At 39.7% G+C, this 27,422-nt stretch overlaps 1 protein-coding gene across 2 annotated transcripts in view; it reads right to left on the bottom strand.

The window, feature by feature from the left end:
• The window catches only part of bmp2k (BMP2 inducible kinase), a 46,520-nt gene that overhangs the window by 16,815 nt on the left and 2,283 nt on the right, over window positions 1-27,422 (bottom strand). For both annotated transcript variants that reach the window (XM_030418443.1, XM_030418444.1), the window contains exons 2-7: window positions 10,250-10,368; window positions 8,675-8,780; window positions 7,651-7,793; window positions 5,370-5,491; window positions 3,527-3,608; window positions 671-803 (exon numbers count right to left, since the gene is read on the bottom strand). In XM_030418443.1, the coding sequence (XP_030274303.1) occupies window positions 671-803; window positions 3,527-3,608; window positions 5,370-5,491; window positions 7,651-7,793; window positions 8,675-8,780; window positions 10,250-10,368 (705 nt within the window). The remainder of the gene's footprint in view (window positions 1-670; window positions 804-3,526; window positions 3,609-5,369; window positions 5,492-7,650; window positions 7,794-8,674; window positions 8,781-10,249; window positions 10,369-27,422) is intronic.

Raw genomic sequence — 27,422 nt, 5'->3', positions numbered from 1 at the left:
CTAAAGAATATATTTAGGGGAGCAAGCAAGGCTGTCATGATTGGCAGTCTGTGTGGTTCAAATAGGCTAAAGATGTAAACGCATGATAACAAACTAAAGTCAGTAATAGATTCCCATGTGAGTGAACACACATAGGAAATCTTCTGTGCTGCACTCTGTATAACTGAGTTAGTTACTATAACTTGACAGTCATGCCTACATTCAAGTTACATCATATGGAGGAAGGTTTCCACCTCAAACATGGCTTTTCTACCTTTCTCTAGTATAAACTGAAAATACGGCATAAAGGCACTAGTTCAGTACTTAAAAGCTTGTGAAAAATAACTCCCAAATAATCAGAACGAACACAGATTGTTTACTAGAGAAAATGCAAATGATACATTAACATTACATTTATTGTACCTGGAAAACTGACTATTTTAAATGTTCTATTGTTGCTTCTTTGCTTGCACTAGTTGCTTTTATCTTCATTTTATATTTTTTCAATATAATGTTTATTGTTATAGACCAATATATAAGGCAAATTCTTTGAATGTGAAAATCTACTTCATAATAAACGTGATTTAGATTTTAAATAGTGATAGTATATTATTCTGAGGTAGTATATAATTATTCCAGTATCATTAAAAGACACGTTATGATACTGATCCATGTTAAGTTACAAACTTACTGATTAAACAGTGCAACTTGAAGGAGAATTTGGAGTTATCTGGAACGATAAAGGTTCCGTCACATATGGCAACTTGACTCTCCCCAAATGGAAGTGCGAAGAAACACAGCTTGTACAACAAGCATCCAAGTGCCTGTGGAGAGAACAGAAACAGTGTTGAAAAACAACCGAACCAAGTAACTTTTAGGGCTGGGCATCGATTGAAATTTTTAATATGGTACCAAATAAACACTTGAGTTTTGGTACCATATTGTACTGAAACTAGGGGTGGGAGTCGCAGAGAAGTCACTCCCAACATGATACGATTCAGGATATGTTGCCAAAGATAATGATAGTGTCACAATATGATTCTGTGATTTCAATACATTGCATGTATATCGATACATTGCAAGACAAGCATCACACACCACATTCTGATATATCTGAATAAAACAAACCACCCCTAAAGAGACTAAATATACTGCATTATGATGAAAAAAATTGAGGACTTTCAATCTGTGTAAATTAAGTTTATAGAAGCTGACATCAAAAGGAAATACGTTTTCAGGGGGGTTACAGAACTTGTGTGTTCTAATAAAAACACAAATATTTGTAACTATTAATAATGTTATCACATGAGAAATGGATAAGATATTTTGCTGTATTGATGTTTTGTCACACCCGTAACCAGACAATTTTTTCAAACAAAAAAAAAAATCTCCATTCATCAGTTTGATTTGGTCTCAACACAAAGAATCCGTCCACCAGGAGATACAAGTGGAGTATTTGAGACAATATATAATATGTGCTTTTAATAAGACATGAGGGAGAATTATCTGAGGTAGTCATCACAGATATCGTAAACACACATGAAATACCAACTTTTACAACCACTAAACATGTCAAGTACAGTCCAAACCTGGTGGGAAGTGAAGCCCCAACTCTGGCAATGTGGTTGCCTTTCTGTACCAGCTGGGTTACATGGGACTGCATAACAAAGAATTAATCTTCCTTATGTCAGTGGCTAAAAAAGCTGCTTTTAAATACAGGCCTGGAAGCCGCTCCCCTGGCAATATGGCTGTCCAAACACATCCACATGCAAAAACGCTCAGCTCCCAAATCATATATTCAGTTTGAGCTATATTTGGCCCTAGCATCTTTTTGTTGATGATGCAGTTGGAGATGAAAGAGACTTTGGAATTAGCGACAGTGTTGAAACCCTCAATCTGCAGATAGAAATTCTCCCCAGTTCTCCGCTCAACAAGCTAATCCGGTTTGATACTAAACTCCTAATCCCGGTCAGTCAGGATATCAGCCAAACAACCCCAAAATGCATGGATAAATGAATCCGACATATGTCTGAGGCACAATATATAAAACAATGTATAAAATAGCAGAGCGTCAAAATGTGTGGCTAAAATAGAACAGGAAGTGAGAATGTAGGGGGTAGTCTACAGAAAGTTGGGGTTTTTGTTGAATTTCCCATAGTAGTTGTCTTCCTACAAGCAAAGGCCTGTTTAAAGCTTCCTAGTCTTCATCTGTTAATGTACACATGTGAGACTGGTTTCAGTGAGTGGCAGGTAGACACTTATTCAAAGCTACAAGTTACCAGCAGACATGGATGTTTTCTACACTCAATTCCTTAAACCTGTCCAGCATCACAGCTGTATAGAATTACAATTGTAAAAACACATTCATTTGTTGTTCCATTATACTTTGGTTGACAGCTTTGAGAGACTCTAGGGCTAGAAGATTAATCAGGTTTCATTTTATATTACAATTTTGAATAAAATAATTATGAAAGCAAAATGATCGAGATAATAACGAGTATTGGGCAGCTTTCTGTTTAGCAGTTATGAGCCGATTTTGTCAATCGTTAGAGATCAAGCGCACCCCTCTCCTCACGGCATTGCACTTTCTCTCCTCCCTAAAAAGAAAAAAAGCCTCACTCTCAGCCAAGCTGTAGTATGACTAAATCAGCACACTACTGTCAAGTGACCAGTCATTTGCAAAAATCTGGTCAGGCCAGTTGCTTAAAACAACCAAAAAGGACAAGAGTCGCATTTCAGCAGTCCTGTCTCAAACCCTAACCCACATACCATGTAAAAACAACATCATAATAAACATCATGTATTAAGAGGGTCAATAACAATCGTGATTTAGACTGTGATTTCTTCCAAATTGGAGCATCCCTGAGAAACACCAGTGTTTTTGTCTCAGTAGTTTAATTCACTTATTATTAAAAGCATCTGAAACCAAGTGATCATTTCAGCAGTACTCGTCTTTTTAGGCTGTGACTCAAAGTTCAATGAACAGAACGAGAAAAAGTCCTAGAGAAGGTTACGCATTGATATGCACAATACGTCCCATCAACAGCCACACCTTTATATGCTGCCTGTTTTAACTCACCGGGTTTTAGTGCATCAATTTACACTGCACCTCAAAATGGCTGCTGTCCAGGGCCTTGTTCCTGCCTCTCTACCTCACACCTACAAAACAGCCAAGGCCCATTTCACACGAGCTTATCAAGCTTCTCAACTGGGGCCTAATTATCTCAAACGGAGGGAAAACAGCAAAGGACAAGCAGGGAGGGAGAAATAAGATGAGGCGAAGCCCTGGGTTTGTCATCAATGATGTTACTTAATGTTTCATGAGAGAAAAACAATGTTGGAGAGCTGGTCGAGGCAAATAGCCTGGGGCAGGCCAGAAGAGAAACGGAGAGCAAGACAGACAGAGAGAGCGCGAGAGAGACATACAAAAAAGAGAGGAGGAACCTGTCAGGGCAGAGTCACAGCCAAACACTGCCGGGACAAACCAGCTCTGCAGGGCACACACATGCACGCACGCACACGCACGCACACACGAGTAGGACCTTACCCAGATATCAGCTTTAGTGGTGATGGCTTTCCCTGCATACAAGTTAATCATCTCCGGCGATCGATATGAAACGGTTGTGTACCTGTGAGATACAACAACAGGAAGCCGTCAATGGCAGGTTAATGTTCAAATGACTAAGCATCAGAGGTTAGAGGGATTTTACACTTTACTCAAGTGCTTGTGAGGTACTCGTAACTGATTAGTTTTCAGCCAATGGGGCCAGCCAAAGCAAGTTGTAGATGCAACATGACATATCATCAGCTCACAAGTTAATATGGCAAACTTGTCAGCTAACACTTATTCATTTACACAAACAGCAGTTATGGAGCAACATTATGATTCAGTCAGAGTTGCGTTTGTGTCCGCCTGATCAATCTAATATTCACTCTCTTTCACATCTGTTTTTGGTCAAGCCCCTGAGGGAAATATCTGCCTCTTGAGCAGATATATGCTTTCCTGTGCTCATCAACTAGTTCGTCATTGTGTCTGGCTGCTGAGCAGGTAGTGTACAGTAGGGTGTTAAGCTACCTGCTGCGGCCAAAAATGACTGAATGAGAGCAGTGAAGTGAGCGATAAAGCAAAACAGTACAGTTGCCGCCAAACAGTTTCATTTTGTTTTCTATTGAGAGCCTTTCCGATAATAATCAAAGCAGCTGGATGTGTTTGGGATAAACACAGCTGAGCTATGACAATGCAAAGACAAGTCTTAGTCACCACAGTTCAGAGGGCTGACGGTTCCTGTATGGCCAGTGTTACAAAGGAGAGTTTACACACGGTCATATACTGCAGATAAGCACCACACATTGCACTTTATTGCAGCTATAAATATGGGAAAAGTTAACAGGCCAGATCTAAAGTGCTGTGATTTGACATTACATGAAAGCCAGCGTACACTACCTCCCAATACAGTGTCAACAGTGTGAAGGCTTGTGATGGTGGTCTGTGTGTGATTACTGAAGGTTGGTTTGTCGGCCTGGGATGTCCAACATCCTTACACTCCTCTGTTATGACAAAGGTAACACCTTTCCCTCAAATAGATTTACTATTTAAAGGCCATTTTTACCAAGTAGTCCCAGGAACTGAGGAGACCTGAGAACTAAGTTAGAAACTTCACTTCCTTTTTGTAGTTTCTTGTTTGCATTTCTACAGCATTTGAAGAGCTGTGAAGATGAGAAAAATTAGACCAATTAAAAGGCCACGGCTTTGCAAATTTGAGACAGTCATGTTTTTTCTTTGTAATTTTCTCTAGTCTGACAGTGATATTTGCATTGATGTTGATAAAAAGAGAGGCTACACAAACTGCTGAGATTCAAGTTATTTTTGAGCTTTTAGTAGTAACTGCATCAAAGCAATTATCAAATAAAGTTAAACTTAATTTCTAAATACAAAAAATGTCCCCCTTTTTGCCTCACTCATTTTGATGACTGTTGAAATGTTAATAAAATTGAAAAAAAAATGTCCATTACACAATTGATGTTGTAACAACCTTACGTAATTAGCTAGAAAAGACAGAAACATTCAGTAGCACCCAGATGCAGGGCCAATGTTATGTACTATGTACTATATCTCAGTAGCAGGGACTTTTTGGGGTGAAGGCACAAAATGCTGGTGGTGTTCCTGAGATTTTAAAAACAGAACTGGATTTATCACAAAGTTCCCGTGGCGCAAAAGGCCCATCATGTGCTTGTCTTTTTTAGCAATGGTTTTGCTTGACAGCGTCAACTTACAAAATCAATATTGTTGTTGTGGAAGCCAGAACACAGAAGTGGCAGGTGTTATTGTTTTACCAACTACTGTATTGAGTAACAGTAGAACGTGTCTTTCACTGATGGAAAAAGCTTACTTCTTAATCTCGTCCTCCACGGCAGCCACTCCGTCTTTATGTGGCTGCAAAACCTTGTGAGTGGCACTGCCGAAGTCACACAGCACATAATTTCCCTGGTCGTTTAGAAGAATGTTCTCAACCTGGTAAAGAGTAGACACAGGTTTTAGTTTTTAATGAAAAGGAAACACATGGAAAATACATCACAATCATTGCATTGGCAATGACATCCCCCACAACATATAGTACAGGCAATGACAGATGCAGCTGAATGCTACTTTGTCTTGACGGGTAGATTTAAAACACAGTGTCACAGCGATTTTCAAAAGACAGAAATGCAACCCCAGCATGTTTGGATCTGGATTTGCAGTCAAACTCGCACCACCCACAGGTATAGAAAATAACATCATCGTCAAATTTACAAAACTAAAGCTGCAAACATGTCACTCTTCATGCCAGCAGACCTAACCAGCTTTTATTTGTCCAAAAAACATCTTCAGGTGTCAATTGTGACTGCCATTTATTTGACATGTTACAGGTTTCCCTCAAGCTTTTCCAAGTAATGAACTGGTCTGACAATGACCAAGCTCCTTTCCAATGGACCATCTGCATACTGTAAAATTTAGAAAAAGCTAGACTTGGCTGTGTCATTCCATCAAGATCAGATCAGCTGTGACTCTGAAATAATTGTGGCAGACAGATGAACAAACAATCAACCAAGCCAAAACGCATCCCTAATCACATCGTAATGGGTATAAATGACAATTACTGGATAAAGTCTCTTGGAGAAAAAAAAACTCCTCAAAAATCCCACACCCACACACAGAACTGATTTAATACACAGTGATGGTGTAGTGAGACAAGCCCTCATTACAGTAATTCTGCCGCAGGAGTCTCATCATAGTCTGCTTCCTGGTTGACAGAAGGCAAATTCCAATGTCAGCCTGAAAACTGATCTGTTCTTATTTATATGTTACGAGACAGGTTTCCTATTTTGAGATTCAGCCCTCAGTCTCTAAAACATAACCATTATCTAAAAACAAAGTAGACAGATTACAAGCCCAAGGAACAACATAAAAACAGCAGAGAAGGGTGTGAAGAATAATTTAGTAAATGGAAAGAAATTAAGGCAGCTGGAGGCAAGATGGGAAACAACTAGCAAAGAAAGACATGAGGATGAGGCGGGAAGTGCAACAAGGGCATAAGATATCAAATGTAAAGCCAGTAAGGCAAATGTACAAGATCAGGAGAAAACGATTTTAAATTGAAAACTGAAAAAGGGAGCTAATGAGAGCAACATAGAGTGTCTCAATACTGTTGACAGCTCAGGGTTAAGGGGCTTTTTTGCACTCTCACTTCCCCTGGCAATGCGTGACTGGGCCTCCGTGGTCTTTTGTGTCCCTGCAATGTTATGTAAGCCGTGTAGGCTGAACAGATAGATACAGACAGCGAACAGAGGACAGGCCTGTAGAGCTGAAGGGACCGCACTGTTTAGAGGCTTGTCCAACTGGACAGAGTGCAGCGGCCCACTGAAGGGGCGCTGAGGAGAATTCATCCAGGGTGGGAACTTGCCACAGCCTCCAAGCATCAGCAAAATGAGGGTAAATCTGGCTCATAACCAGCCCTGATAAATAACTATTCTTAAAATCAAGTTAGCTGAAAGTTAGAGAGGAATTTCAGTACCATCTACTGTGGCCTGTACAAATAGAACATTTGGTGCTCTGGCAGGAGTAGGTGGAACACAAAAAAGGGAAATTGAGGTGGATGAGCAACTAAACAGGGGGGTAACAGACAAGAAGAAGAGGAAATAAGAGAACAAGCTGGCAAAGGAAGCAGGGGAGCATAAGAGGAAGCAGAGGAGTTAGAACGAGCAGTTAAGTGAAACCAAAGCATTCTTTTTTCACTTAAGTTTATGAACATTATCTGACATTATATGTAATAAATAACTATTCAATCTACAAGTTCTTTCTACTGATTTTGTTGACATCTTTAAAAAAGCCACTGTTGTTGATTTTGTGGAGAGTGCAACACTACACGACTTGTCAAACAGTGCAGAGTTTTTAGGGTTTTCTGTTGAGGAAGTCTGTAGGTGAAACACTTTCCTTTAACCGCTCAAGCTAACTCCCAAGTTATTCTTTTACTCTTCTGTTCCAGGAATATTGTTTTTTCCTTTTGTGGAACCTTTCAGGTCCGCTGGTTTTCAAGTACAGTGAATGTTGCAACAAGATAGCACTAATAAAATAAATGTATACACGCAATTACCACTGTGGTTATGTGCATAGTTACTCAATGCTTTCTTCACCTTGAGGTCTCTGTGGATGATGGGTGTCTTGCATTGGTGCAGGCGGGCCACTGCCTCACAGGCATCACAGAAGATGTGGAGGACCTCAGACTCACTGAAGCCCACATTCAATCGCTGGTTCATCTGCTTCACCACCTGACCCGCTGCACAAGAAAGGTAGAAGGTCAGCTTAAGACTCAACATGGGTCAAAAATTCAAGCTAGGAAACAAACATCAGCCAGCTTGTTTGATGTTTTGACTCATGCAAACCAAACTTTTCAACATTTACAATATTTACAATAAATATTGATTTAAATGCCTTGGTTGTTGCTATCATCAGTATAAGGTTGCCAAGGTCATATTTTTGTCTTCCCATAACAATAAGCCACTAACATTAAAAACAGGAAATGCAATGTGTAGTTTCACTACACAACAATATCTTTTGCTTTTAACAGACAGTCATCAGAATGTGAGCAGGATCAATGTTTCAATCAGTTTCTAAGTATGCTTAATGTACCATGTTCTGGCTCTGTCTAACTAGCTGATTATTGTTAGCAAATTTGGATGTAAACTTGCCCATTGAGGGCAAAACCCCTCAAAATAACCTTTCAAAAAGCAGTGCTGAGCCAGTGAGCTGCCACAATCAAATGAGAGGCCACAAAGAGGACAGAAAAGCAACAAAGCATTTAACTATTAGATATATTAAAGAATTTAAAAATGAAGACTTTTATCCATGAGCCACTTTATCTCTCTGTCCTAATAAACTAAATGCAGAAAGCTGGTGAACGTTAAAATCTATTAATAACTCAATGGGCAGTATAAAGCTGTATTCATACTGTAATTTCTAGAAGATTCAATATGATATGAGGACCAAACATCACTCAGTCATTACTATTGTGTGCAACAAGTACCAAAAACATATGAAAGACAGATGTGCAAGAAAAAAACATTGATGAGTTGACCATTCCTCTAGTTTTTCTTCAACTTGAATGAAGCTGAACTGTGAGTATAAAACACAGTGCTAACATGGTTTAAGAAACTATACCTTTACAGTACTCCATGAGGATCAGGACCTCCCAGACGCTGTCCGACACTGCGTTAATGGTGGAGTCCAAGTATCCAACGATGTTCTTGTGGCCTGACAGCTCCTTCTACATACCAGACAAATAGATGGAAATTATCAGGACAGGGAAACACACAAGTATTCATCAGGAAGAAATGAAAATCCTACAAAATTATGACAGATGTGTATCTCCAAAATTTAAATGTATCGGACACTGCTCCTTCTAAACAAACCTCATGAAAAAAAAAAAATCCAAGGAAGGCACTAGAAAGGATATATGTGGATTGATCAGAGGACACAACACAAAACGTTTAACATTCAGTTAAATTCAGTTTAGTCTTAAGTAAGAATGCTATTTATATTCTTTAATGTTCTTACAATATGCCAATCCCTTAACTACACTATTCTTTCTTCACTTGATTCATCTGCCGGATTAAAGCATCAGTGATTGTGTTTGCTGGTTGGTACATCAGGGTGAGAAGACAGACTGCTGTGTGTTGTGGAAACCGACACACCTAAGGCAATGTCCCAACAGGCCAGGACTGTGTCAATGCTAAAGGTCAGCTGTGTGTGTGTGTGTGTGTGTGTGTGTGTGTGTGTGTGTGTGTGTGTGTGTGAGTGTGTTAGTATTACATAGCTGATGAGGCAGTGAACAGACACACAAAGCTGGCCTAATAGCTACAAGTGAGCTCTTCACTGACATACTGGGGTCATACGTTAAAGACAAGACATCTGCCGTTGTCAAGGTTCCTACATGTTTGGTAGATTAAAGAATAAATGAGAATATTTAACTTTGAATGACATTAAACACCTTGCATTATCTGCTGTAAACATGTGAGTGCCCGCTCTATGTGATAGATCAAAAGTATTTGTCAATGGACCAGGTGCATTAATACAATGTCACCCAGCAAGCAGCCAAAAGCCTTTTGCTCTTGCCAGACTGGAATTGCAGGAAAAGGGATGGGTAAGGAATGAACCCAATTATATGCACCATGCTTTATGAGAACAGGCACCTTTATGGGGGCTTGTGTTCCATTTAAAACGGGAATAATGTGTTTGAATTAAATACCTGAAAACTGAGAATGCCCTCATGAAATTTTTGTGTATGAGCACAGTGCCTTCAAGTGAAAATTATGCCCTCAGTGTAGAAAAAGTGAGAGAAATGCGTTTTGTAGCCAGGGAAGGATAGGAGGTAAATGTAGTTACAACCAAAAATGCAAAATACAATCACTTAAATGTTTGACACTGCAAGAGAACAGCAAAATGATAAGATAATACTCTTTTACTATACTATTTTTAACTCTGATAAGCTGTCTTCAGTTCTCAATTCATGCAAATTTCTTCCTCAGTAAAGGCTTCCAGTCTGACATTACCACAATCTACAGCTGCACTAAGAAACAAAGGTAATAAGAGATCTTTGTGTAAATCAAAACTAATGGCAATTAACAAGCAACAACTTAAATTAAAAGTTCTTGCAATAAAGCCAAGCAGAAAGACATAAGTCGAGTTGAGAGATAGCGTCTCCACTGCAACCCAAAACTGTGATGCTGCTCTCACCATGATAGTAATCTCTCTCTTGTAGACGTTTAGATCTGGGACGTTGTTGACGTACATCCTTTTAAGAGCACAGCGGACACCACTGTGCGTACGAGCCAGAAACACCACTGAGAAGCCTCCTGGAAAAACACAAGATGACAAGTTAGCATTACATCAGCATACTTTAGTCCTTTTCATACAAAATGATATATGGAAAACAGAATTCAGCTCATGTTGAAGGGTTGAAGGAACTGATATTTTAAAGCAGCTACAAATATCTGTCATTTTATGTTGATTAAGCAAGCAATGTTCTTACAATATTTGTTTTCTTTTTAAACACAACAGCCTGCACAATGTATGGCAACAAGGGGACATACCTATTTGCATCTCCGTAAGATTAATATCTGTAAAATGACGATGGTAAAACAAAGTGTTTTTTTTTCTGTTTGTACACCCTGGTTAAATGTACCACAGCAAACAATTGGTTGCTTAGTGAGATGACTTTTAGAGAAACAAAGCTTAAGTTCTGGACATTCCCTTGTAATGTTATTAAAATACTGCTGGGAAACCAGGTGACCGGCACTAAGATAGTTATATAGAAATAGCCCTGTGTAAGGGGTCCTATTTGCTTATGTAGGTCATATAGAGGCATCAGTATCAAATTCATACAATTTCATTAGTTAGGAACTACTTATGTAGGCATGGATTGGCCTAACACCAACTGGGTGTGATCCTGAGGTAATTAAGCTTTAGCTTTATCAAATATAGTTTACAAGATCGAGATGTGAAGCTAAAACTGCACTGGGTGAGTGGATCTTTGGTGAGAGTTTTCTGCTGTGAAATTAGACTGTTGACAGGGCCAAGATGTTTAGCTAGTGTGCCAGCAGCTGTTGTCACTGTCCTGTGTTGCCTCTCTGTGTGAAGGGACACTAGCACTGCGATGAGACAGTCCCTAGTCTCATTAGGAGGGGTTCACTGAGTCACTGAGTGGTAGGCATCAAAGTCCACCAACTGAGGAAGAAAGAGAAAGGATCAACAATGGCGTACTTGTTGCCTAACAAGCTACCTTAGGTCAGCTGAAAAACAGCGTGGGTTCTGATTGGGAATCAGCAGAAAGGGAGAGTAAAGTGACCGGTGGGTACAAAGGCCTTCAATGAAGAGTCTATCAGCACAATATTTAAGCAGATCTCAGCAGTTGTGTTGTTAGAGAGAAACATAAAAACCCCCAAGTACAAATAATTCATGCAGGTTAAACCTGCATGTCACCACAAGGACGGTAAACAGAAAAAAATCAGAAAGACAGGCAAAGCAAATATAAACAAACTGAAGGGTATTGTTTGCCTGTATGTAGTCACAACAGTGAGTGCTAGTGTGGCAGACATTATCGGATTAGAAAGGGTGACTGATGACATTCTGCAGCACAGTGGGATGAACAGTTAGCTAATGAAACAAAAACTGCTGTAGCAGAGCTGCAGCTAATCCTAAAGCGAGGCAGCGCATTAGATAGTGTAAATCAGAAACTACCATCAACCACCAACAAAGTGATGGTACATTTGACCTAGACTGGTTAGGTCTGTTTTGTCTCATGGAGGTTTTTGCTTAATTTAGAAAAAAATGTTGGTAAGTGGTTGATAAGTGGCATCAAAAATCATCAATTCTGCCAAGACAAAGTACAAGGGCCAAAGCTTTTTACGTCTGCTGGATGTAGCACGTCGATTTGCCTTGATCTGTCAAGTGTGCTAAGGTTAACTTGATGGTCACTCCAAACTTCTAGCTGGTCTTAAATTGATTCCCTGTAACGAGGCAGCTGAGTACAGAGCTATCCAGAGACTTGGAGGAGTGGGAGTGAACTTTAAGCAGAAAACGGAATCATATGACATAGTCTTGTGAAAGAGCTACTTTAAAAACAGCAGGTTATACACATTTGTGAAGACTTTCTGCAAGCTGAAAACCAAATCATACGTGATGCAGTCTGCTTTATGACCCTTTGTGTAGGAAAAAGCTTCCTGTGAGTCATGTTGTGCAAATCTCAAGCTTTATGTACTCCTTTGACACAAAGATGTGGGATGCATATGTAGTAAAAAATCCAAATTAAGGCAAGAATGGAAGCAATAAGATGTGGGGGTTGCATGGGCCAGATGACAGATTTTACAAGGCACAATGCATTGGCTCGGGCAAAAGGCTAAGAAGCTGAAAAGAGCAGGCCGTTAAAGCATGCATGGACAAGATACAAAAGAACAATTAACCTTTACTCAAAAACATAAAGCTGAAAAAGACTAGAGCGCTACACTTAAAATCTGATCAAGTTCACTCCCACTGCGTTACCTCGGAACAGACAACAAAATGTTTTTAAGAGACTGTTGTCATGTTGACTTAGAGGTGCACAGTTGACACAAGTCATCTGATTATTTCAGTGAATGATGTGCAACTGAAGCAAATAACCTGCTCATCTCTTGTCTCAGACCGATCTCCACAGTGCTCCAACTACAAGCATCTACTACTAAACTTTCGTAGGCTTGTTCCAATACTATTACCAAAATTCCAGCTTCTGCGCATGCACCAGAGACCCAGTGCAAGCCATTGACCCGCATGTCGTCCATGGCATGAATCCATAGCAGGAAGCCGGGAAAAACAAAAGATATATTTAATAATGTACAGCACCGGAAAGTCATCCATGTTTTTCAAATTTTCATTTCCGCTGCATTGAATAATCAAAATCTTGATTATGTGACATCTGTTGGGGTCTTTAACAAAGAAACACATTTTCTTACATCTTGAGATTTCAATCAATATTTGTAGGCCAGGGCATCTGGACAGCCTTTCAGCAGTGAATTATACAGCTGTTTTTGTCACATATTTTTAATTTTTTCAAAAGAAATGCAGCTCCTGTGATTTGGATATCGCACTTGGCCAGACTGCAATATTTCACAATATTTCAATGAACAGCATAGCCCTACATACAGCTGTTAAAATATAGACAGTATTCTAAATTAACTGGTAACATCTGTGATAGGCCTATAGACAAACTTCAATCTTGGAATTGGTAAGGAAACAAATGGTATTTGGACATCTCATACTCTCAGTCATGAAAGTCTGCAACAGCTCACAGCAAGATCACATCCAAACATTACATTTTTGACAATCTTTCATGAGATTCCCTGACACCAGCTGTTAACCGTCTATCATTAGAAACCAACTTTTTCACCGATCCAGGCGGCGTGTTCTGTCACTGGGGGGAGGTGGCTTTTAGAAAGTTAAGGGAAGACAGAGGCCTCATCCCAGGCCATCCTACCAAATGTAGGGCCCTATGATTTCCGCGATCACGGAATTGCGGACGGAATCGCGGAATTGGCCGATTAAAACGGAATCTACTTTTTAACACGGAATATCGCGGAATTTGACATAATTTCACTGAAATGTTGTTCTCGTGTGGAAGAGGAACTTTTGTCTGGGGAAAACTGCACGGGGGGAACCAAATCTGGGTGGCACAACAAGTCGCCGCCGCCCCCGCCCCCGTCCCCACAGACTGAGCTCTCCCGTCAAAACATTGCAAGCATGGCGAAGTGGCTGCCAGCGGCTCCGTCTTCGTCGGCGAAAAAGCTGAGAAACTTGACATTTACCCCTCAGTACAGAGCCGAGCAGTTCCCGAACGACTTGTATGTGTCAGGTGAACTGTTGTTTTGCAAAGAAGCAGAACTGAGAAATCATAATTAAAGGTGTAATGCGTCAGAGTTAGCCACTGTCCGATTCATATTATTTGCATATAATACCAGAGTGACTGTTAACTGCTGCTAACAGTAGCTGCTGTTAGCTAGCTAGCCCCGTTAGCCACAGCCTTCTTAGCTGACTCTGCCTGGGCTGGGAGGCTTTTCTTGATCTGCCTGAGAGCTGACCATGTTTAATGCTTCATGTCTGCCTGCTGGCCTGTTCTGGAAATGACTGGAGACATATGCTCCAGGATCAGATTCTCACTAAATCACCACCCTTGGGCTTTTGTTGCCTCCCATGACTATGCAAGCCACGGAAGTGGTGTGCTATTGAGTGTATTATTCTCCTAAGTGGCTCTGGATGGAATGATTTGTTTTAGAGGGGCTTTGTGCCCAGCATACCAACTTCCAGGAAAAAAAAGGGACAACTAACCAACACAAAACGGTTCCTCACTGTACAGGAGACTGGTTTCATCCAATGGCAACAATAAAGCTGTCTGTAACTAACTGGCAGTGGCTACACAGATGCAAACACTGAAGCTACATAACACAATAAACTTGAGTGAAGTTTGATAAAATGCTATTCAATCCCAACCCTAAGAGCCAAGAAGCTTGGCATATTTAAAAGAAGACCCAAAAATGTGAGACCAAAATTCTGGATTCTATTCACATTTCATGAAACACCTGTCTTTGATGTCCTCACATCTCTTAAAAAATATTTAACTCACTCAGAGACATTGATTTTAGACTGACTGGTTTTGTTAATGGATGTCTGTACAAGTCAGAAGATGACTTGCTCCCGGTGAGACCGATACACAGTAAGGTTGGGCAATGCTTGAAGAATCAGCACATGATGATGTCCATGCTGATACATGGCAATGGAAGATGATGTCATTGTTGTTGCACTTTTGCTAACCCTTCCATCATCTTCCATCATGGCCCAATGGAAGATGCCATTAACACTCAACCCTACACAGACAGTTCTCATGTCAGACAAAAACAGTTCTCGTGCACAAAAGTGTAACTGAATCATTTCAGTGTATTAAAGCATCCCCGATCGACATGTCTAACTCTGATACTCAGTGCCCATTAGTCACATCTCACTGTTATTTTACCTTCTCTCCCTGTCTGTAAAATAGCTGCACTGTGGAGAGCGGATGGAAGCACTCCGGCGTGAGGACACAGTCAGTTGTCAGTGACAGTTGGGAGGAAAACCCCGAATCCATCAGGCCAAGAAGGGGGGGGGGGGTAGTGACACTAAGGCCTGGTACTGGGCGAGGGCTGTAATTACTGGAGAATTTTCCCTGGCTCTGCATCCAGCACTAGGGACCCTGACATCACTGCAAAGCCTGACTAACTAGGACAGTCACAGGCAGCCCACATGACAGCCTGTGGAAGAGGCTTGAAAGAGGATCTCAACAGCCTTTGCAAAACAGATACTCAGCATGCCTTGTGATATTGGCACAAAAAAAAAAACTTCACAAGTGGTAGAGGAGTGTCTCAAAGAGATTAGAGGATTTAGTAACATGCAGCGAACAGAGATGTTACGTTTACAGTTTCTGCTCAGGCACAAGGCACAGATGTTCTTCCTCTGAAGCATGATGTCATCTGTGATAACAGACCACTCTCTGGCTGACAGTAATTTGTTCATCTCAATCTTTCTCTGTTGATGTCACTCATTTCAACCCACAGCTTTATACTGAAGTTAGTGTGACGTCTATGCTTGTTAAAAGGCTACAAAGCAAGAATGTAGTTCAATTCAGAATGTCTTCCTAAGCTGTAGAGCTGCTTTTAAGAGGGGAGAATGCCATTTCTGTGGGAGAACATTTGGAGCAGGCTAAGGTATTTCCTCCTGGAGGCCCCCATCCTTGAAAATGAGCCCATAACACTTCCCCTACAAGTTTTCACAGTTGTAAAGCTTGAAGGTAAGAGTTACTGGCTAAAAACAAAATTAAGTGGCCTGTGGTTGCATTACGTTACAGAAAGTGTGAAGGATATCTCACCTTCATATGAGCTTGCAAAAAGTTTAAGTATAAGTAGTTATCTGACTGGCTCTTTATTCTGCAATGTATTACATTTTTGTACTCAAAATGATCAAGATGAGAAAATAGCTGAGAAGTAAGAGTAGAATAAAGCTATTAACCGTTCTTTGTGAATCAGTTTTGGTCACTCAACATATCACTGACCTATGAACTCTTTCTGAAGAACTCAATTCATATTCACATACAATATGTGTCACAATTAAGACTAAAAACTAAGATGGATATAGTCACACCATAGACACAACTGACCCTTTGGTAGAATTTGCAGCAATGTGTCATGAAATGTCATCCACCTTCTTTTAATTATGTCACAAAAGACAATATAATGCAACAGAATACACTGTATGTCTCATCTAAAACTAAAGTTTTTAAGTTGGTCCTTACAAGAAGATATAAGTTCAGGCTCAAACGAGCGGTACACCTACTCTATTACAGAATACCAAAATTCAATACAATCCTTATGGATTGCTGAATTCTTCATGAAGAATAACATGTGCCTTTTCCACAATAAATGTAGGAAATGGATTTCCATTAACAGGCTTCAAGGTCTTTGCCAGTTTGCCATGCCGTGCCAGCTGCTCTTGCTAATTACCAATAATGGCTTTTTGATCCCCAGCGCTTTAGCAAATCCTTTGAGATTTGCTATTATACAGACTAATGGGGAAGGATATTTGTTCTTTGGCTGGGTAATGTAGTGACCAAACATGCCATTTGGTAACTGGAAGTAGAGTTACAACAAATCTGCAAAGCTGAAGTAAATGCAGCCGCAAACATATGTTTCAAAACGTTAGAGCTATCTCTCAGTTTTATTCTAGGTATCAGGATGAGGGTTGCGCTGCCTTATTGTCATCTGAAGCTAACCACCCTGACATTTTTCACGTTTTTTAGGCTTTGACTGACCTATCAGTCTATCAAGCTCTTGTAAACAACTTTAAGGTAACGAATATCTGCTAAAAATACTGCTTAACACGTTTTTCTTGAGTCCTCAAAAGTTACACCGAAGCCACACTCAGGAAAGCATCAGTGGCATAGGTTGTTGGCCTAAAAATAGACGTGCACTTGCTTTTAGCAAGCAGTTGAGAGATTCTGCACTCTGTGAGCTTTTCTTGACAGAACACCACACCAACATGTCATTTTTTCTGGACCAAAGTAATCCTGCCTTGGTTTTTGGATAGATGATGATCTTTGAAAATGGAACAAGTCATGTTTTTGCATTAAACATAAAGATAACAATCCTTAATTCACACATTCATCCCGTTACCTCAGTTAGCCTGACATACTACAAGTGCTCTGTCACTTAAGTTACTCTTCCAGCCAAGTCCTGTATGCATGGCCATAGCAAGGAGATAAACAAGGTTGTTGCAGGTCAGATATTTTTAAACTTTTGGAGATGAGGGTGGCACTATGCCAAAACAGAGGAGATGGTGAGATACTGCAAGCATACTGGACTAAAATGAATGAAAGTTTCAGTCAGGGGCGGAAAACAGATGCAAACCTCAATCTGTTCAAACATCTGGGAATGTGACTTGGTCATAAGCAGCATGAGCATGACAATACGTTTAAACCAGTTTTAGAGGACACAAACATTTTACTTTAACTGTATAGAATCCAGTTTATAGCTTAAACATGGGTCAAGTTTTGCTCGTCAGTCCAAGATTGATGAAAATGCTGGCAATTAAGTAGTCCTGAAAATCCTTCCCCTGGGATTTTTATCAAATCTTCATTGAAACAGATAAAGAAAGTTTTGAGGAATGAGGATTATTCAGAGCGAGACAGACAGACAGAAAGAGAGAAGTGTTCAATAATTATCTTAAGATCTGTTGTGTGGAAAACGTTCAAATAACATTTCACAAAAGTTTTTTATACTCTTAGAATCTCCAGGTTCTAGAGAACACCCTCTCAAAACATTTTGAAGTGGTACAGCTGATTCTTTTCATCAAACTTAAAAGGTATATCTGCTCTTCCTCACAATCAAGAGGACACTTAAGCTGGCAAGTACCTTGTACATCTGCGTATTGCCAGTGTAGAGTTTGAACATGACAGCACTGCATGAGCAACTCAGAGGATGAAGTACTGTCAAAAATATATAAAGCTGTTGGTATCGAGCAAGGTACTTACAGGCTCCCTGTGGACTCTATGACCTCTGGCAGAGATTAGTGTCCGACCGATAGGGATTTTTTGACCCGATAATGATAGCCAATATTAGAGGGGGTGCAATCACCGATAGCCGATATGCAACCGATATAGTGAGTTTGAGAGCTGGAACGAAAACAGGCCTTGGATTGTCCATAGATTTTGCACCAATATGATTATGCAATAGTACAGTCACAGTGACAGTAGTACAGACAGATGCTTTCTTAAACCAATGTCTTTATTCAAGACTTTTAACATTTAACAGACTTTTTTTAAATGACATTTAACATTTGAACTTGTTCAGTCAATTTGTAAATAGAGAACCATTCATTTTACTGTGATAATTCATATTTGCAGGCAAAACAGACGGCACAGCGATCTCAGCTGCCTACAGCTGCTGCTGTTATTGTTTTTAACAAAGACGAAAACAGCGCTTGATTGCTGAAAGGCAAAGCCTGTGTGGCGCTGGCAGCGGCCACAAATAAGAGACACCAGTGTTGATGTGGAAGTGATGCGGCACACTCGTAGCCTTGATGTTAAATATGCCTGACGTTACTTAATTTATTGTGTTATCGAACAGACATGGCCAACGTTTCGACCTGGAGGTCTTCATCAGGGCAAAAGAACAAAGCAAAGTGACGGAGTTTAAATAGATGCGGGTGGCGAGTTGATGCGGTGGTTGTGTCCACACACCCAGGTTGGTTTATGTGACTAAAGGGGACATTTCGGCACAGGAGGGAGCGGAGCGTGGATGCGATCTCCTTCAACCATGCACGGAAAAGGGGAATGATAGGAAAGGTTTTTCTAATTTATTGAGAAACAATGTCCAGGTCAGCAATGCATGCCAAAAAACATGTTGTTCATTCGTCCCCTCCATAAACCAACCCAGCTGTGGACACACACAATCAAACCAAGCCAAAATGACAACTATAAAATAAAAAGTGATCCCACGTCGTGTCGGGGAGACTAGGGCTTTCTTGGTTCAATCCTTTTAGCATTGTATTTGTATTAACTGTACCCTTCGGTGCTTTTTTGCAAATTTAACCCTAACCCCCTAACCCTAACCCTAACCCGTTCTATCGGGCCCCAACATATCAGTGGCTGATAATCGGTCGGTCACTACCAGAGATACAGAGCAGTTTTTTCACATCAGAACACACATGCAGGTATGCATGCATGCGTGTTGTGTGGTACACACTCTGCCAATGGTTTCAACCCATACCACTGATCTACGGGTGGCCTTTACATACCAAGAAATGCAGAAATGCTCCAACAAAGGCAGAGAAGAGGAAGACTGCAAGATAGTAAACATGGATGTAAACAATGCAGGGTAAAAAAAAAAAATCTGCTATGGAAATGTTTTTTAAGGAAGGAGATGCATCACACACATTTGGTACAGCTAAAAAAAACAAAAAAAACAATGTGTTCTGATGAGTAAACATGACTAGTGTTTGTTTACAAGAAAAACTCCACTGGGTACCTTGAAGCAATGGCCACCGAGGCAGGAAAAATTGTTTATTTATTAGGAAGCACTGCAAATTTCAGCAAATCCAGTCTAAAAGTGGCAAACTGATCAGACATTGCCCGACCAAATAATAAGCAAACAAGACTACAAATCATGAGTATCTGTTTGAATTTTAGCCTGGCCAAAATGCTGATCAACATAAGTAAATATCAACATAAATACTCTTGCAAAAACCCTGCAGTACTACCGAAAGAAATGTTCTTCATGATAACACTGTTAGTTATTTAGAAGCTTTAATTACAAAGAAGCAAAATCAGGAAAGGTTAGGTTGTTATCAAAATTAACTTAACAATTCCTGAAACAGCTGAAAGCAAACATGATAAACCAGTAAAATTAAGCAGATACCTCAAAGTACAAACAGAGGCACGGGTGAGAAACTACACTTCAAACCACAGAGATTCAATTAGAAGCTCCAAAAGACTGAACACAGACTTTTCACAATGTTTTCTTACTGGTCTCTCAAACAGACATGAGCAGAGTCTTGCAACACATTCATGTTGTGGAGGAAGGAATGTCATCAAGGACTGGTCATGGATAAGAACTGAAATGGTTATCTGTGCAGCATGGTTTGACTCTGTGCGGCCAAAGGTATCGTTGGAAAACCTCTATCAAGAGGAAAATATTAAGAGTGATGGTTGGTTACCAAAATTATTCAGAATCATCCTCTCCATCCACTATGTTGCTAGAAATTGTCAAAACTATCTTGCCTTTTCTATTCTATATTGTATTCTATTCTATTGAATAGAATAGAATAGAATAATTCTATTATATGCCTTACAGCAAACAGCAAAGTATCAGTGACAGTGAAGGAAACACTGGTTACTACAACGAAATGCCAAAATAAGAACTTTGAGTCACATCCTATCAGCTTTGTTTTAACCAACACAAATCTAACTCACCTATGTCCCCCCCAACACACACCTCCATTCTGGTGTGCACAATAACTCCTGCCAGAGAAGTGCAAATATCACTGCAGACACAGTATGGTATGCCTCAAATGTTGCCAATGTGAAATACAGCTCTTCCTAACTCAGTTTTCATTCTTCCACTTTGGCTTATGTGTTCAGCACTGGAGCCTAAATTACAATCAATCTAGTTCATGCCGTGACTCAGGTGAATGATACAAAGCACTTTAAGAGACATATGCAAGTGTGTGAAGAAGTCCTTCTAAGAAGCAGGTCCATAAAAGGTAATAAGAGGAGGTGCAGTGTGAGTGTACGTTTTTTCATCCTGAGCTTAGTGAGCTGGAAGGTTCTGGTAGTCAGCTCTCATACATCTTACCTCAACAATGTTTACACTGAACCGACAGACACAAGTGGCTGTGCTTTTGAGGCATTATGATGAAATTGAGAAAAAGACAGAATCAGTGCTGGATAAAAGAGATATGTTCATAAGGGTAATAACACTACAACATGTTCACCACTATACTGACATACAAAGGAAAACAAGAAAGGTAGAGGGAAAGACAAATTTAAACAGGTCAAAAAGGCAGATACCTTGGTCATCTCTACCTTTGTAATCCTTTTAATCCTTTTTGCCTCAGCAGTTACATGAACAGTATTGGGACATAATTTAGGAACCTGACAGACTGCAATGAAAACCAGTATAAGACTGCAATCAAGCAAATCAAATGCCAGGATTGGTAGTTTCAGGGTATGCTCATACTCTAACATGTATCAAATGTTGCCCCCTGTGGTCATTTCAGACTAAACAGCATGTTTTATTGGCCATGTAGGTAAATAGTGGAGTATGCCAAGGGCCCATTGTTTGCACAAGCCTCTAGTTAAACAAAGAAAGTATGCAAACATGAACAAAAACTGATAAGTCTGGGCCACTTTGTGGTTCCCTCTACGTGCTAGTTTCTGATTGGAGTAAACATATAGCGGGTTGCACTCACCACATTCTAGCCAAATTATCACATTTTCATCAAGGTTGTTCCACCAGATTTGCCCAACTTAACTTATAATATAATAGTATAGTACTACACTATAAAACTGTAGTAAAGCTTGTAAAGTCATTGTGAATTTATGCAAGTTGTAATTAAATTTATGGTTCTGGATATTTTGAAAATTGCACTTTTACAAATTATGATTTCAAAATGAAAATGATCAATTAGTCAGCTAGAACCCTTTGTATTAACAGTAAACATGACAGTATGTGAACACTACCAAAAAGGCCTCTCCAGTAGTGCTTTGGTGGCAGGAAAATCAACAGGTAGAGCCTTCTTGACACTGTAAATTAGTCATGACAGGCACCCACAGTCTCATTCCAACACCTTGAATAACCACGATAATTTCTGTGTAATTTCATAACACAGCAACAGTTTTTTTGTGTAAATTTAAAGTTAAGGAGGCATACCTGCTCTGTCAAATGCCAGATTTTATAAATGTATATCATTTAAAATAAAATCTAGCTGCAAATAAAACATGAAACTAACTAATTAGCCACATACCTAAAAACTCAAAGCCAGACAGTCCATAGACAAGTTATGGATGCCTGTAAATTCTTTTCCCCAAAAAAACAAGTGTTGAACAACAACACTAAAAGCATAATGACACTTTCTGGCAGACCAGACTAACAGGTTGGCACAAACTTGTTTACGGTGGCTACATTATAGTCATTAAGAGTGAGACAATTATTTATCACTTCTGTTGAGTATTCTCAACACATACACTTAAAGACGAGACATCAGGTGTTCTTTTAACCTCTCTCAAACCTTCAGCTGCAAGTAATTCATAAAAAAAGTTGTCCTTATTCAGAGTGAGTACAATCAAAGTGTTTCTTTCATAAAATATGGCATCCCAGCTGCACTGCTGTATTTGATTCAAATGTGTCATTATGCTGCATTCAGTGTCATACAACTGTGTTTATGAAGTGCTGATGAATTCACAATTTGTAAATGCACTGATCAAAGACAAAACCGTTTATAGATGTTGCAGTGGACCAAATCATTGTCCTTCTGTTTGTCATCTCTATATGACCCGAGTTCACTCCCACATTTGGCTTGCCGCCCTCCTCAGATCGGGTGATGATGAATTGGTAGAAAATAATTCATTTGCAGTTTCACAAAGAGGGGAGGGATGGCAGCGCAGAGAAGCAGATACAGAAGGCCTCAATGAGCAAGCACAAAGGCAGCAATACCCATCACGGGACCAAGTGCTGCATCGTACCAGCATTCTTTCTAGGGTGCTAGAATAAGACAACAAAGGGGCACAATGTGCCTATTCATCACCAGTACAGTATGCTAATAATGTAGCCGGGATGCATTCTCACCACCCTCCCCTGGCAGAGAGGGAGGATCAAATAGGTCATTCAAAAAAACATTATCAAAAGAAACACTCTGAACTGCACTGCAATGACTGATGAAGCCTCCTATAAGCCGTAAGAATTGAATGCACAGCAATTAGACCTGCACTAGTTTCAATCAAGTTACAATGTTTCTCGTTTATGTCACTGTTGGCAAATAGCCATTCATTTATTACTTTATCTGCTTTCATTGGAATCATATCATGATATGATGATTGTGTTATTGCTATGCAAAGTTAATTTGTCCAAGCAGAGTATCAGTAAACAAGACCATGACTTGCATTTAGCTTTATGCTAACATGCTCAAAATAGCAAAGCTAACATGCTTATGCAAAGCAGGTATGTCTGCCATGTTCACAATGTTTACCATGTTGACAATCTTAGTTGAGCATTTTGGCATGCTAACATTTGCCACTTCGCCCAAACACAAAGTACAGATGAGGCTGATGGGGATGACATTGGCTTGCAGGTATATTTGTCATGATCTATTAGTATTAGATGGACTGAAATTGTGATCCTAAGATGGCATTATAACCTTGGATCACCAAGGTTATAACTATTCATTCTGGGGGCAGGGTAAGGATATGTGTACAAAATTTCAAGGCAATCCATCTTATAGTTGTTGAGCTATGTCAGTGTAGACAAAAGTGGTGCACAGAGCGACAAAGATACACCGCCATTCCTAGAGCCATGTTGCCGAACTTCATGAACTTTCTGCTGGTTTGTATGTGTAAGAGGACACAAACGTGGCCTTAAAGGTGAAATGATTCCACTAATAACTTGTGCCCGCTGTAAAATCTTTTCTCTTACATTGCTTTAACACAATTGAGTTTTTACTCCAAACCAAAGAACAGTCAGATAGCGCCCTCCAACATCTTTGCAAAAACACCAAACGGGGGATATTGTTCCAGCCCTAAGCCCACCAATTTCATATGATTTAACCGTGTTGGACCTAAACAGGCAGATATCTATAGCTTATTTACTTAACATCTGGCTTCTATTCATCATGTTCTCTGTAACAAAGCAAACACTGCTCCAGAAACTCCCAACAAAGAGCTTATCAAATCATTTCACGTGATAAAAAAAGCATTTGCATTGGTGAATTTGTTCTGCAAATTTCTAGTAGTGCCGGGGCCAAAAACGTGTTTGGCAATTGAATGGAACCTATCCAGATCAAAAGAGGCAAAGGACAAGGTGAAAAAGTCACATGTTCACTGTGACCAACGCAGCTGTTTGCATGAGTTTGAAACATAGTTTGTGTTTCTCCTGTTTACATGATCTGTGGCTTGTCATAGTCAGGGAGTCCCTGAGACAAAGGCTGACAGACTTACACTGCTCTCATCTCTTCAGTCTGTGACTTAGAGTCATTATAAACCCCAGTGTACACGTTTCAAGATTCTGCTGACAGCAAGCAAACAGGGAAAATTTCTGTGCAGTCAGCACATTCAGAGAAAAAGTTTTTGTTGTGACATGCGCGTGTCACTTAAAATGCCTGCATAATCCTCAGAAGTCAGCTGAAGCTTGTTTTGAAGTCCTCTATATGAAGAACATTAAAAAGATGCATGTACAACAAAAGGGGCCACTATCAAGTCTGCAAATCTCTGATGCTTAGAAGATGGAGGTGACCCTAATTAGATGAGGCAGTGATGAATTATGACCTTGCTGTTAACGTGCTTGTAAAACTGCAAACATAGGAAGTGAAACCACAGATCCAAGGTCTTCCTGGTAATTGGCAAGAAGCCGTGACATTTCAAGAAGAATTTATCAACACATGCAAACATGAATGCTTGCATTGGACATACAGTGAGAGGCAGGTACGAAAAACCATGGCTAGGGAATACATCACAGTGATGTTAGGGCTATTATGCAACTTAAGCTGACAACAAGACATGTTCCAGAGGCAGTTATCTTTAATATACTTAGATGCTGTTCAGCAAATAACTTGATCAAGTATTCTGACTGCAGGTACAGAGTGCTCTGTCTGGGAACAGTCTGTATGCTTTCTAAAACAGTGACCTTGAGCATTCTTAATTAAAACAATAGAAATGTATTAACCAGAAAAAACTGGCTAGGTTTCCTATGACGCCTTTGCTTGATGAAATAAATATGCAAAGGTCAGTCAACATATTTGTTCACTCATGTTGCCAGTCCATTAGGTACACATAGCTATAACAGATAGAGTCTAATACAACACTTTTTTCAATCCGCCCCTTTTAGATCAGCAAGTGTGGTCAAACTTTGTCAGGCTTTAAGTGCAACTACCCAACTTCCCAAGCCGGTAATTTATCAAATTAATTTCTACACATTTCCAGGCCCCGACAAGGAACCCTACGCAATAAGAGTTAGTGGAGAAAGAGTGACATGCTCACAGATGCATCCTGTTCCTACATGTCATTTCTGTGTTCCTCTTAGAGACAGCCAAGATAGATAGAGCTCAAGAGAAACCACACAGGCTGAAGAGGAGTGGGGGGAAATGACTATGTTCCTCCTCAATGTAGGATCAGACCAGCTCAGCAGATATGCCAATGGAAAAAAAATAGCTAACCACGTGGCATCTACTTTTGAATATATTTGAAGGAGATGTTGCATGCCCCATTTTGAACTAAATACTTGATGAACATTTTTTAAATGTTTCTCCTCTCCAGAAAACTATAGTTTGTGTGTTTGTATTTAAGGGAATCTCATGCTTTTCATTAAGTTGGCAATGCTGCTCGTTAACAAAAACATCACATGATCCGCTCAGTACCTTCACATCAGTCAAAAACTGTAACTGACCCAGTGACACACACTATCAAGCAGCAGGTTTGTTGGCGTGGTTAAACCTGTGCAAACAGATACATTTTCCTGGAAGTCCTATATGAAAAGATGAACAGTGTGATTTTGCTTCATCTGATTTTATCACACAAACCTTTGTGACAAGGAGGAGCTGATGGCATCATTAATGCTTTCACTTCACAAATAAAATCTCACAATACAGTCAACTTTTGCAGTTAATTCAGATTTAGTTTTCACTTCAAACAAATTGCAACACAGTTTCAGAAAATTGCAATGTGTAGCATCTAGGTTGTTATGGATGTTAGTGACTGTGCATCAAAGTTCAAATCTGGCCAAAAAGGAAATGTACATGAGCAACACGTCAAAGTTTAAATACACTCATCAAAACAAACCTGATTCATAGTTACTAGGTGTTTCTAGGCCACAACAGCAGGTAAATCCTGACATTAAAGTCTTTTACTAACGTTCCCAGCATAGTAGACCTTTAAAAGTAGGTCAAATGATGGCAGGTTAACTGCAAAATGTTAGCAGCCACAAACCATAGACAAGAATTAGCAGCAGTTGGTTGTTGATTAGAGGTCTTGTGTTCCTGAAATGGCAGCACATGGGACCAGCACTGACGGAGTTAAGTGTTGAATTCTTGACACTCTAAAGAGCTTTATTTATTTGAAAGTATCTTTAAGCTACATCTGCAAGTCTGTACTTGCGTCATGAAAGCAAGTGAAATTTAGTAGGAGGGTAGCAATGCACCGCATTAACTAAGGTAACAGTAACAGAGTAGTTTTTCTTGTCATCAGATCTTTGGGTATTTTTTGTTCTACTGAAATTTTTTTTTTTTTTAAACCACATCCAGTAGACTACAAATGCTGTTGGACAATAAAATAAAATGGGCTTATATTGAAATCACTGAAGAAAAGTCTAATGTGGTTCAACTTAATGCATTTTACTTATTTCTTATTCTTAACGTTTCCTTTCCAACTTCTGATGTTTTCCTGTTTTTGTTTCTGATTAGTGTCAAGTTTCACTCTGAATAAGTCTGCAGCTGGCTAGTTACTTATGCAGACTCTGGGTTTACACCTAGCACTTTTTACTCAACCTCAATGCCTGTGGAGCAATATTCTACTTTTGGATTCTAACATCAACAGTTTGTCTTTTTCTAAAAGCAGCAAACATTGTAAGTGAAATGAGGTACACAATTATATGATTAACTGTGCAGCACACGCAGGCACAGACACCCAGCTCTTACCTAGGGACTAAATGATGAGCAAAGGTCACAGCATAACGCTCTGCTGCTGGTTTTAAAAAAAAAAAACAAACAACCACAGCCACTTCATATGATTATATGATGACACAGACTCATGACTGCTTGCTTTTTCTTTTCTTTTTTTTCAGAGAACGAGTGAGATCAGGTTTACTGTTTGACTCAACAGCATGTTTACAGTATTGTGTTACTTGAAGAGAAGTGACTGTCACACCTGAAACTGTTAGTTACTGTTCTCTATGCATAGTGACATACAAATAATGATTATGGTTTCAGTAAGGAAGGATACTAACTTTATGATTTGTGTGTTTTTCCTAATAAAGTCTAGTGCACCCTTAAGCCTGTCCTTACCTTTCACCAGCCTGAACTCTTACACATTCATATTATCTGGGCTGACCTTGACTTGATAAATTCACAGAATGCAGAGTTAGAGCAATGAACTAGT

Source organism: Sparus aurata, chromosome 5 (genome assembly GCF_900880675.1).
Source record: "Sparus aurata chromosome 5, fSpaAur1.1, whole genome shotgun sequence".
In the NCBI taxonomy this organism is placed as follows: Eukaryota; Metazoa; Chordata; class Actinopteri; order Spariformes; family Sparidae; genus Sparus; species Sparus aurata.
The sequence above is the reverse complement of the archived record's forward strand: the minus strand, read 5'-3'. Positions and strand labels throughout refer to the sequence as shown.